This window comes from Ciona intestinalis, unplaced genomic scaffold, assembly GCF_000224145.3.
Source record: "Ciona intestinalis unplaced genomic scaffold, KH HT000171.2, whole genome shotgun sequence".
In the NCBI taxonomy this organism is placed as follows: domain Eukaryota; kingdom Metazoa; phylum Chordata; class Ascidiacea; order Phlebobranchia; family Cionidae; genus Ciona; species Ciona intestinalis.
In genome coordinates, this window is record NW_004190493.2 from 8,320 (window position 1) to 19,767 (window position 11,448).

The 11,448-nt window shown below is 33.8% G+C and overlaps 2 protein-coding genes and 1 long non-coding RNA gene across 4 annotated transcripts; 1 reads left to right on the forward strand and 2 right to left on the reverse strand.

Annotated features, from left to right (window-relative positions):
- Positions 1-2,088: 2,088 nt before the first annotated feature.
- On the reverse strand, positions 2,089-10,956 carry LOC100176895 (tyrosine-protein phosphatase 10D). 2 transcript variants are annotated; one of them, XM_026839202.1, is made up of 24 exons: positions 10,872-10,956; positions 10,644-10,742; positions 10,269-10,424; positions 9,685-9,793; positions 9,435-9,613; positions 8,715-8,987; positions 8,417-8,643; positions 8,185-8,349; positions 7,882-8,083; positions 7,717-7,813; positions 7,269-7,394; positions 7,055-7,174; positions 6,879-6,997; positions 6,759-6,819; positions 6,455-6,543; positions 6,146-6,232; positions 5,092-5,210; positions 4,666-4,762; positions 4,541-4,611; positions 4,352-4,486; positions 4,040-4,183; positions 3,347-3,492; positions 2,737-2,872; positions 2,089-2,680 (listed from the first exon to the last, which is right to left on the reverse strand). In XM_026839202.1, the coding sequence occupies exons 1-20, from the start codon at positions 10,888-10,890 to the stop codon at positions 4,418-4,420; spliced, it is 2,484 nt and encodes an 827-aa protein (XP_026695003.1). In that variant the 5' UTR covers positions 10,891-10,956; the 3' UTR covers positions 2,089-2,680; positions 2,737-2,872; positions 3,347-3,492; positions 4,040-4,183; positions 4,352-4,417. The 2 variants fall into 2 exon arrangements, with proteins under 2 accessions (XP_026695003.1, XP_026695004.1); XM_026839203.1 differs by lacking the exons at positions 2,089-2,680; positions 2,737-2,872; positions 3,347-3,492; ... (1 more) ...; positions 4,352-4,486; positions 5,092-5,210.
- Positions 2,369-4,414, reverse strand: LOC108949290 (tyrosine-protein phosphatase 27-like). The gene is made up of 5 exons (XM_018816264.1): positions 4,352-4,414; positions 4,040-4,183; positions 3,347-3,492; positions 2,737-2,872; positions 2,369-2,434 (listed from the first exon to the last, which is right to left on the reverse strand). The coding sequence occupies exons 1-5, from the start codon at positions 4,412-4,414 to the stop codon at positions 2,369-2,371; spliced, it is 555 nt and encodes a 184-aa protein (XP_018671809.1).
- LOC113475243 lies at positions 7,664-11,448 on the forward strand. Its single transcript, XR_003396987.1, has 3 exons — positions 7,664-7,676; positions 10,020-10,027; positions 10,944-11,448. It is a non-coding gene; the product is annotated as an uncharacterized LOC113475243 (long non-coding RNA).

The window sequence follows — 11,448 nt, forward strand, 5'->3', positions numbered from 1 at the left end:
GTTATTTACTTTTATTATTTACTTATTATTTACACATATCGTTATAAAGTAAATTTGGGCACGTATCGTTATAAAGTAAATGCAAAACTACAGATGTGGATTGAACACACAAACGCCACGGAAATTGTCTAATAGCATGTTTCAAAGCTCTTTAACAACTCGTTGTCGATTGCTGGACAGAGCTGCAAATTAAAAACGTCAAGGAAAAATGAAGATGTAATTACAAACGTAATGCCACAGTACCTGTGTTTGCAAGCCTTTCACGATGCCTTCCTTCATTGCTTCCAATATAATATTGTAAAGCCATGCTGCTGTCCCTGATGTTTCAATCGATACATAATATACAGAAGCCTTACAACCCAGTGTATTTACCTATAAACAAGCTCTAAAGAAACACGACATATATCTACAGAAAATAGAACTTACTGTGGATTTACCGCATTTACTTTTGGGAACAATCAGATTCAGATCAATAAAAATATCGGTTGCTTTTCCGAAAAAATGTCCGCTTTCGTCGATCATGAGACTGAAAATAAAACTTAATTGTTCTGTGATGGAACGAGTATTTATACTTACTATCTAAACCGATAGTCGCCGTCAATCAGAAAGCTACCACGCTGGATGACGTATCGAAGTGCTGTGTTCGGAAATTCTGTAAGTTTTACCGCAGTTGTTTCCATCGCAAGTGGTTGAATGCTTACACTGAATTTTGGGGAAATTGGAATTTGTAACAAAAATATCTCAAATAAATCGCTTACCGAGAGAACCCGTACTTAACGTTTCCCACTGTTGTCATCCACTCTCCAGCAATGTCGTTCAGAGATATGTTTTTTGAAAGAAGATGGTCGTCATCAGTTACTAAAAAACGCGATTTAAGGCTGCGTTGCAACGTGATCAGCTACCATGCATACATACGTATGGCAAATATACATTCTGATTTTGTGTTCGAATCTTCATCTGTTGTAACCGTGGATAGTTTATGTAAATTTTCCAAGATGTAACATAGAAAATAATATAGTAACAAACTACAAAACTTTCTTCTTGCGTAAATTCTGTTTGCTGCCAATCTTAAAAATTTCTTAATAAACACATTCATCACAGATGTTTATTACCGACCAACCTGTCCTTTGTATAGTAGATTCACAAATCGCTATACGTACACAATGAGTGTATGCGACTTCCGTATCTACTGTATAATGCAATACTTGGTTTGTTTGCTTCATGACAACAGAAACGTCACGACCATTATACATAGGTACGTATGCTGGAAGCACATATGACGGAGTGCGTGTTTTCTTTTGATTCTGGCTAATGCCAAAATTAATTAAACGTATAGATGACGTTTGTTTCACGTTTTAAATAGTGATATAAAGGTTAACAGTTTTATTAAGGTGTTGTCATTCCATTAATAAAGGTTTGATACTTTAGTAAAAAATTATCTGTAAGGCGCCATGGCAAAGTGGTTACCGAGCCGCTGGCCCAGAATTGAAGGATTCGAGGCTCGATAAGGTTATCTTGTGTGTGGGTCCTTGGGCAAGACACTGAATAGCAGTTGCTCGAACCCAATGTTTCACAAGTATAAACTAAAGCATAGTTCCTGTGTTTAATATCATTATTGCTTAGCCAGCATTATTCACCATTATAAATAAATAAAAGTGCAAACATGTAAAAATAATTGATTAAAGGATACACTTAACTCACAAAGTGAACCTATACATTGAGCATAGGTTACCGAGAAAACCCGTAATTCACAACAACACTGTAGCAAATTGAGTATAGCCTTATATATACAGAAGAGCCTGTTTCAGTAATAGTAACAGCATTCTAACCAAATGGAACCATTGAAAAGTATTTACACTTGTTAATCGGGCAAGACACTTAAACGTTAACCTTATGTTGTCCAAAATTTTCTCAGCCATACATAGAAAAAACAAAAGAAAGTTTAAGTAGATCTATAGCCCCCACTGAATATACAGGATTGCTGGTTGGGTTATATGACTCCGTGCTGATCCGACTTCATATACAGGCTTCAGCGGGGTGCTATATCTACTGTAGTACTAATTGCTTTTATAACCAGAAACCAAACAGTTCATGATATCTTGCTATGTTTTATTCCTTTTTCTGGTATACAAGTACACGATACGGTATCGGGTAAAAGCTTACTTGACGGCTGGGCAAAGGCTCGTAAGAGCCCGCCATGAACCTAGACTGACCTCGAGGTCTCAGTGCCGATAGTGGTTTCTCGTTATTAGTTATTGTGTTAGGGAAAAGGCGAATTATATAGCGGACAGAATCACGTGACAGCAGTGTGACGCCATGCGATAAAAGGGAATCGATTTGGGCCTGTCATCGGCTGAACGTGATATCATTAACCTCGTTCAACGGGGGGTTTGTTTTCATGGAAAAGTCTCTCATGAGATAAGTCGTATCCGCACTGTTGGCATTGATTAATTAAGTATTGGGATTGGGTTATGTGACGTCACTTTAGGCGTCGAGTTGCAACAGATCAGCTGCTCATTACATTTATGGTAGAAGGTGTATGAATCAGAACACTCATGTTATAACGAATGGCTGCCAAGCAAGGACTTTGATTAGATATTGTTTTTTTAAATCATTTTAATTCTGTGTTTCCAAGTTCATTACATTCACTTAGAATTTTGTGCAGGAATATATACTGTTCCTGTGATAAAAAATAAATGTTAAACACTGCAGCAAACACAAGTCAGTTTTACCAACCAAGTTCTGCACCATATCCATCCTTTGCCTTCTCATGTTTAGCACAGTCCTGAACACATTAACTTTATTCTTTGACTTTGTTTCATTGAGTAAGATATCCAACCCTATGTACACCCCAGTACGACCTGCTCCAGCACTGTTAAAACAAGAAAAGGTTGACTGATTTTATGTGGTATTGGTGGCAAATATAAGAAAGTTTTAGAAATGTTGTTGTACATTTGGGTTTCAAAAACTCTTGCAACCATGGACATTTTTTTTGAATTTTGAATATTTTGCGGTGGACTTTAATCTTCTGTTGAATTGTTTGTTTTACTAAAGTAGCATGTAAAGAATAATGCAAACAAAAAAATTAGTGAATTTATGCATTTTATTTAAATTACACATTAGTGCGGTAAATATTTATAACAATGTAGGCGATGAAACAATGTTTTTTTTCAGTACAATTGTTGCAGACCGAAAACCTAGATTTAAATCTCACATCCACTGTTATCTATTATCAAGTAGAAGCCTTTTTTGAATGTTGATTAACTTTGCCAATTTATTTGTGGGACTATAGCAATGACCATTGAGTTTCATTCTCACTGCACTAGAAAAAAATATATTACATTACCTGCCATGTACAACAATTGGAAATTGTTTTCCATCGAAAAGACTTGTGTTTACTTGCTTCTGCATTTGAATCAAATGTGCGGTGGTTACAGGGACATTTTCATCTAACCATTCTTTGTATTGGAATTGCTGAATCTTCCTTAATACCTAAACATAACAAAACAGTTCAGAAAATATACCCACTTGTTTTGTGATATACCTTTCAGAAACTGTTTCGGCCACGGACTAATTTTTAAATATTTTTTACCATATGTTTTGGAGTTAAATTTTCTTTAAACTAGCGTAAAATAATATTGTTGATAGGATACTTTGGCAAGACACCAGGGAATCTGTGATTTAAGCGGAGTTGGCTATTTGACTTTGGATAGTACCATCTCTAGATCATAGATACGAGATTGTGGCTTGATACTGATACTTTTGTGGGCATATGTATCCTTGCGCATGACAAGGTTCCATAGGGGTAGTCCAAATTGTCAGCCATACAAAAAAAATATCACTCACAGAGTTACATATTTGGTAACTGGTAAGCAGGTATGGGTGTTATGAAACAGAATACCCATGCTTGAACAACTTCTGCATGCAAAGATTAGTGACAGTTTAAATAACTGTACAGTTCATATACTAAATTTGTTTTGTTCTAGTAAGACTGTAGATCTTAGTTTGGGCAACCCAGCTATATGCAACAATATTGTACCGTTGCATATTCATTTTTGGTTTCTTCAATATGTATTGTTCTTAAAACATACGAGCCACAATCAACCTCTTTAACAGTTTCAACATTGTATACATCATACATGCAGCATTGTCCCTGTTCAGGCCAGTACTTTGTACATTTTCTCTGCAAATAAACAACATACAATTTAACTTAACATAAACATAACATGAAAAATTTAATCCTTCAATAACATTACAAAGATCATAATAATTAAAACAACAAAGAGGTAGGAATTAACAACAAAATCACAGAAGTCACAGAGTATGTAACACTCAACATTATTTATTTTACCTTGCCAGCTTCAATAGTGTTAGTAAGCATAACTATAACCAAACATTCCTGTTGCCAAATCATTTTTCAGAAATCTCCAGTTGTTCCATCCATTGGACCTTGTGTTGCTATGAACTTATGTTTCTGGCAATAACCCTACAACAGAAATGTAGGTTATTCCTTTAATAACTAACCAACAAACTAACTTACGTCAATGTAATTTGCATTTATATATCCATGATTTGTGTATGTTCCTCGCAGCATGACTCTTGTACAATCATCTAGAAAAGCAAATGATAAATCATTGATCGCATAAAACAAAAAAATCAACTGACATGGCAAAATATTGTTGTATCTATTTTTCTTCTTGTTTTCCGGCAGTTCAGCATGTGTCTTTGTAAGTTTTATTTCATCTGTAGATTTTGTCAGCTCCTTAAACACAATGAACCATAAAACAACATATGGTATAGGTCAAATCAAATAAATACACAACAAGTATTGACATCCATTGTTCACAAACAATGACCAATAGACACCATCTTGATTCTGGCATGTCATGTTAATGGCATGCTTTAGTATTAGATAACAGCAGATAGGTAATTTGATAATCGAGACCTTCATTAAAACTTTTGTTTTGTTGATTGTATTATATTGGAAAGCATCTAGCTTAAAGTTTTTTAATATTTTGCAAGCGTGCCATTACTAAAGCATACGTCTTTTATATTCAAATGGTGTTCGTGTATAAAGTTTTTGCTTTTTACCCGAAATTGCTTTTTAAAATCATTAGAACGCAACATCTCCTTGCATCTGTTCACAAAGATTGTGTTTGGAATGCTCAAGTCAGTATTTTTAATCATTAAGTTCAACTCAACATATCCATCTGTAATACATAGGACGAAGTATATTAATTTGTATTCAATGTATATCACTTAGAACAGGGGTTCTTAAACTTTTTGAAGCGCGCCCCCCCAATGAAGATCTCAACAAACTTGCGCCCCCCCTTTTTGTTAAATTATCACAGTGGTGTTCAATTGATTTCTGCCATGATCTACCACAGCCAAACCTGACATATTGGACATGCTTAAAACCGCACCCCCCTGGTTGACTGTATCTGTATTATTACGTAAAACACATTATCGCGATCAACGCAAAAGTGAAATCAAATAACCGTTCGGTTTACGTTTGCGTCGTAGTTTAGCCTCATATTTACCTTGTTTTTCTTAGTCAGGTAGACTGTTTGTTACGAAATAGTAGGGATTCATTGTATCATAATAGCGATTGTTTTGCCTGGCAATTAATTACGACACTCAATTAATTACGGCAATTAATTACGGCAAATCACACGGCGATTATTTGCGTCATAATAGGGATTGACACCTCATCATTTAGCATGTGTAAGAGGTTTATAAACAGGCTTAAATGTTTGCTTTTTTAATTTAACTTTTAAGTGCGTCGTATTTTAGCCTTTTGAACACCAATGTAATAACACTTTATTTTATAGTTTTTCGCGCCCCCCTTCCGAGTGTTACACGCCCCCAAGTTTAAGAGCCACTGACTTAGAATGTTACATATGTAAATATGTATGAATAAATTACATTCATACCAATTGGGCACAGATACAAAGCTTTTTTGGGTGAAAAAAAAACAATTTAAATTACTACTTTCTCTTATTAACTTAGGTGTTTAAAAATTTATTGTTCCTAAGAAAAATATTTTACTGAGGAGGGCCCTACACTTACTTCTTTTAATTTTTATACATTAATTTATCTATACAAAATTTCGTTTTCACATAAGTTACAGTTGTCTTCCTATTACCTTGTATGGAACTATTCCCGGGTGATAGTTCATAAGATGTCTTATTCAACTTTGGTTTCTGTTCAACCTCCAAGTTAACGTATGCTTCTGAAATTTTACTGTTTCTTTATATGCCTGTACTAGTTTAGCATTTATTTTTTATTAAAGAAAAAATAAGTTAGTCGTGTCAACACATGAGTGTAACAATAACTTACTGACAGCGTTTACTGACAGGTTTTGAGAATGTGCGGATGAATATGTATAACTAATTTACTGACGTGCAGATGTACGAATACTTACGAACAACAACCACATGCATTTACTATTCACCTTCACAGTTCGTACCATCTTGTTGCAAAGCCTGTTCAGGCTGAACAAATTCAACCTTTTGCAATCTACTTTGTTTTAAACAGTCACACCTGTGTAATAAATATATATATATAAAATATTTGTGTTGTTCAGTTATAAATGAGAAAAATGCACTTGTGTATTGTTTTTACTTTAGATTAATGTTAACCCATTGCTCACCAACTTTTTTAACTTTATAAACACATTTTTAAAGGCAAATTTAAAAAAAAGTTTTTTAAAGAGCATTCTAGTAATTGGAAATCAGTGATCCAAACTACATCTTTACCTTCGTTTTCCAATAAAGTAAGCAGCTGCTGAAACAACCAAAGTAGACAGAGCAACCACAACTAAAAACAAATGATTTTGTTACATAATCTATGCAGTTAATAAGATATGTTGATATTACTTGCTATTGTGACTGTCTTGGAAGTTGAAGGCAGGCTTGCAAGTGGGGTTGCAACAATTGGTTGACTAGTTTGTGTCAAGTAAACCCCATCAGCTAAACTTAATGTTACAACCTGAAATCTAAAATAATTTTTATAGACCAGATATGTTTTATAAAACTAAGAAAAATAATTTCACTTGTATGTGATTCCACTTGACATCAACTTGTTGGTACAGCTTATTGTATGAGATGTGTCCACTTTACACTGTGTTGTTGTGGTTGATGATAAACCCAATTGTAAGTTTTTTACATTAAACCTTAGATGAAACAATATATCAGCTACCTAATAAGGCTGCTTAAATATTTAATTACTGTGGATTCAGGACCAGTAATGGTCAGCTTAAAACTAACCTTGGTAATACTGCAACACAATATGAAGAAGAGTTAGAGTTTGTTTTCATGTTTTGTATTTCCATCCATGTGTAGGAATCTCTATATTGCTTGCTTCCTTTTTTACCACCGATGACAAGATAACAACTAAATATAAAACAAGGAAGACAGTAGTAGTTACATTAGATTCATCATTTGTGTCATAGCACTTTAGCAATAGAACTAAAGGTTAACAGTTTCAAATCCTGATGATGTTACCATCGTGGACTGTGCGTCTACATGCAAATCACTACAACGGTGATTGCTCCAACCTAGTAGTATTTAAAAGGCTTGTCAGATTGTTAGCCATACAAGAAAACCATAAACCAAAAAATTATACACCTGATACTTAACTGAATGTGAGGATAATAACCAAGTACATTCATTCATGTGAATGATCCAAAGCAATAATCAACAAGTGTTATTTCACCTGATTGGTCCGTTAGTTTCGTCAGCTTTATTAACTTGTATATGTGAGGTGGTTGCATAACTTCCTACTATTCTGGGAGTTGGTATGTTGGCTGGTGCTAAAATAAATCAACTTTATTATATTTGGTCACATTTAACATAATACATATTGAACCTTTTAATGTACCTTGCACTTGGGAAATGCATTTTCCTGTAACTAGAATATATTGACTAAGTTCAGAGCAAGTCTTAGTAGCGACTGTGATGATATGTTTGCGATTTGGTTCCATTTGAAAATTATATGGTTGACTTAGTGTTGTATGTGTTACAGTTGTTACAATATCAGACATATACAGTGCTTTCTTGTTTAAACTGCTTGTCACAACAATCTGAAACAAGTTTTTTGTTGCATTACAAAAATACTTTCAATGATGTTTATTTTCTGTACATCTACACACGATAGAAAATATAAATGTGTACATCAACTTACACTTGCTCCAATTATTCCAGTTTCTGGTCCTTTTAGCCACGATATTAAACATTGAGTTTTATTAAAATCTGTATTTGCACTTGCTGACACAATACTTGGTTTTTCACCGGCTGTTCTTCCAAGTGTTTGGTCAATTTTACTTGGATACTTTGGAAAGAAATGTATCTGCCAGGATATGATTAAATAAGCGGCAACTGATGTCATATCATTAGAAGATGTCAAACTAACCTACCTTTACAGTATACTCTGTCCTTGGTGTCAAGTTATCAAAGGTGATTGAGTAATTGTTGTCCTTTGTTGATGATTGTGCGAGTGTTTTTATGTAAGTTTGGACTGAATTCGTAACACTTACATTATATACAATGTTGCCAGTTGTTTTGGTAATATCTGTCCAATTAATTTGTAGTTGGTTACCAGGGCAACTACCAGGTGAAACAATGAATGCTGAGCTTGAAGGATCTGAGATAGTTAAGATATCATTAATACTGTGCTATTATATGAAGTTATTAACTAATAGAATATGACCCTACTTGAAAATCCAGCTTTTGATACTTTGTTTGAGGAACCATCGGTAGTAGTTGCCCAACACGAAACAATGTCTTTATTTCCAAATATTAATAAGGGAGAAACTTGACTCAATACTTCATGTGTATTTAACACTGTGTTGGTAATAAATGAGACGTTTTCCTTAACTATGACACCATTAACACTCCAATAGACAGTAGGTGAAGTTTCGCCGATAAATTTGCATGCGTATGTTGATGTCTCTAATTTACTTTCAAGTAATCTTGGTCGTTTGTCAACTGAAAAATAAGATCATGCAAGCATTTGGCGAATTATATGTATTTTTTGTTCACTATTGGATGGACCATTTTTTTATTTGCCGCATATTTGAAAATAATTAATATATTTTGTTATAATGAAACTGGAATCGTACAACAATTAGAGTTCTCGGTCAAAATATTTTAGTTATTAAATAAATGTTACTTATTTATTCTTGCGTGGCAGGGCTAGTTGTCCAATGACACACACACTTGACATAATGATGGAAGAATTGAGCATAAAATCAGAATTCTCTGGTTAAGAGTTTAACTGCTGTACTATCAGTGTGTATATAATTTGGGTAAGGTCCTTGTCGAGAATCTGGCATTTAAGCAAGATTTGGCTTAACAGCGACGGAATATAAGATTTATAACAATTTCACACTTTTATTTTACATAAACTAACCAAAATAAATTGTTTTAACTTACTTTTTACAGTAGTTTGTGCAGATTGGTTAAGAGAAGTAGCATTGCAAGTATAAACCCCAGAATTCTGACTTAAAGCACGGGTAAAATACAAACGTGATGAGGTATTACCATTCAGTGTAGGTCGGGTAATTATTTGATAAACTGGTTCACTTGTGTTTATTGAAACGTCCTCTGAGTTTCTGTAAGTCACAAAAACAACTGTTTCATACCCTCTATTTATTTAAGAATTATTTTAATAATTAAAACTGACATTTTCCATGAGACAGGTGGTCCAGGGCTGCCATGAGATGAACAGATTACAGAATCTTCTCCATACTTTATATTTACAGCGGTGGGTGCAACCAGTGTGGACCCTTTAACTTTTAAAAAATAATACTTAATGAGTGTAAATTTTTACATACACCTTTCATTATATACAAACCTTTAAAGACAGTAGGCTACCTGCATAAACTTACAAAGTCTCGCTGAATTGTTTTAATTGAAATTTTTATTTTGATGTACAAACGTTTGATTGCGTTAAGTTATGAATTTAATATAATAATAAATTAGATGTTGTTAACAATCACAATTTAATAACAATTTAAGTAATAAATGTAGCAGGTTAATGAGTATTGTTGTTTAAAAAAAGTGACAACTTTGACAACCTATATTAACATACAACTTTTGCTATATAAGAATGACGATCCATTAGTCACCATAGAGAAAGCATTTACTAATATGTGTCTTGCCCAAGGACACACACACCGTATATGGTAGCAGCATCAAGCTTTAAATCCGGTTACGAAATACAAATATTTAATGGTTCCAATATAATAGTAATTAATCTATATTTACCATTTATTTGACAAATATAATGAGCTTGAAGTGAGGGCTCGGTTGTTCTCCACATCCATATGTAACGATTAGGGTAAGAAGAAATCATTCCATATCCACCAATATTTGGGTAATAAATGTGCCAATTATTGTATTTACCCATTACCATGAATGGACCTACGTATATAGTATATACTATCAATACAGTGGCTATAAAATATTAAGCGGTACAATTTACCTGCTAAAGTAGTCTTACTCACTCTTTAACTAAATATATAACGAATTAACGGTAAGTTAAGTTTATTTGATTGAAATAATTGTGAATAAAGGTAGCCTACCACTTACACTAACTTAACATGTAGGCCTATCTATTATATGATATAACATTAAACAAACCATCAACTCCACGATGAGTGGTATTAAAATAAAACTTGTCATGCGTTGTGCTCCATTCCCAACCAGTTTCATTTAATGTCTTTATTGCATCAATGTAAGCTGAAACGTAAAATATAGCATTGAAATGATGAAATAGTAAATTCTGAAACCACAATAATTTTATGACAGCAGAATGTCAGCAAGGTTTTAATGTTGTAAATTGTAAATGACATTGTCCAAAAATTAAACCATAGTAATTGCTTGTCATCCATTTTCCCGCTTTCTTGTAAGCAGCTCCTTTAGTTTGAATAAAGGTTTGAGTATCATTATAACCGCCAAGCTTCTATGACAGTTAATTTCTTTTATTGTTGCCGCATTAGACAACGCATCCCTTTTGATTTGTTTATTAACGGATGGTTTTCTGTATAACAAAATAAGAACGATTAAATAACGCAACGTTAAAGGAACAACAAAGTACTTACAAACTGTTTGCGGCTATTAATATGATACCATCATTTTGGATTTAATAACTTATACATCTGGAATAGGAAAGAATAATTGGTGAAACGATAAACTTAAAGCGAATATATAAAGCTGGCTGTAAACTAAACGTGCATACTAAACTTAAAGTCAATGCAACTACAACTAAAGGACGTATAGGAAACCAAGGAAGTAAGCCAAACCCGAGTGATGCGGGCGGCGCTGATTGGCTAGACGTTAGAGCACATAAACTTAAAGGCACATAAACTAAAACTTAAACGCACGAACGCAAATACAGCACGCTTCATTGAACTTATATACGATTAACGGTAAATCAAATGCGGGT

Bases quoted from the DNA above. Each gene is read 5' to 3' on its own strand.
- LOC108949290 (XM_018816264.1), bottom strand. From the start codon at position 4,414: ATGATTTGGCAACAGGAATGTTTGGTTATAGTTATGCTTACTAACACT. The intron at 3,493-4,039 runs GTACAATATTGT...TGTTATGTTTAG, and splicing joins CCAAAAATGAATATGCAACG to GTATTAAGGAAGATTCAGCA. The intron at 2,435-2,736 runs GTTGGTAAAACT...CAATGCCAACAG, and splicing joins TGGATATGGTGCAGAACTTG to TGCGGATACGACTTATCTCA.
- LOC100176895 (XM_026839202.1), bottom strand. The intron at 7,814-7,881 runs GTACATTAAAAG...GATTTATTTTAG, and splicing joins ATGCATTTCCCAAGTGCAAG to CACCAGCCAACATACCAACT. The intron at 4,487-4,540 runs GTAAGTTAGTTT...TTTCTGTTGTAG, and splicing joins TAAATGCAAATTACATTGAC to GGTTATTGCCAGAAACATAA.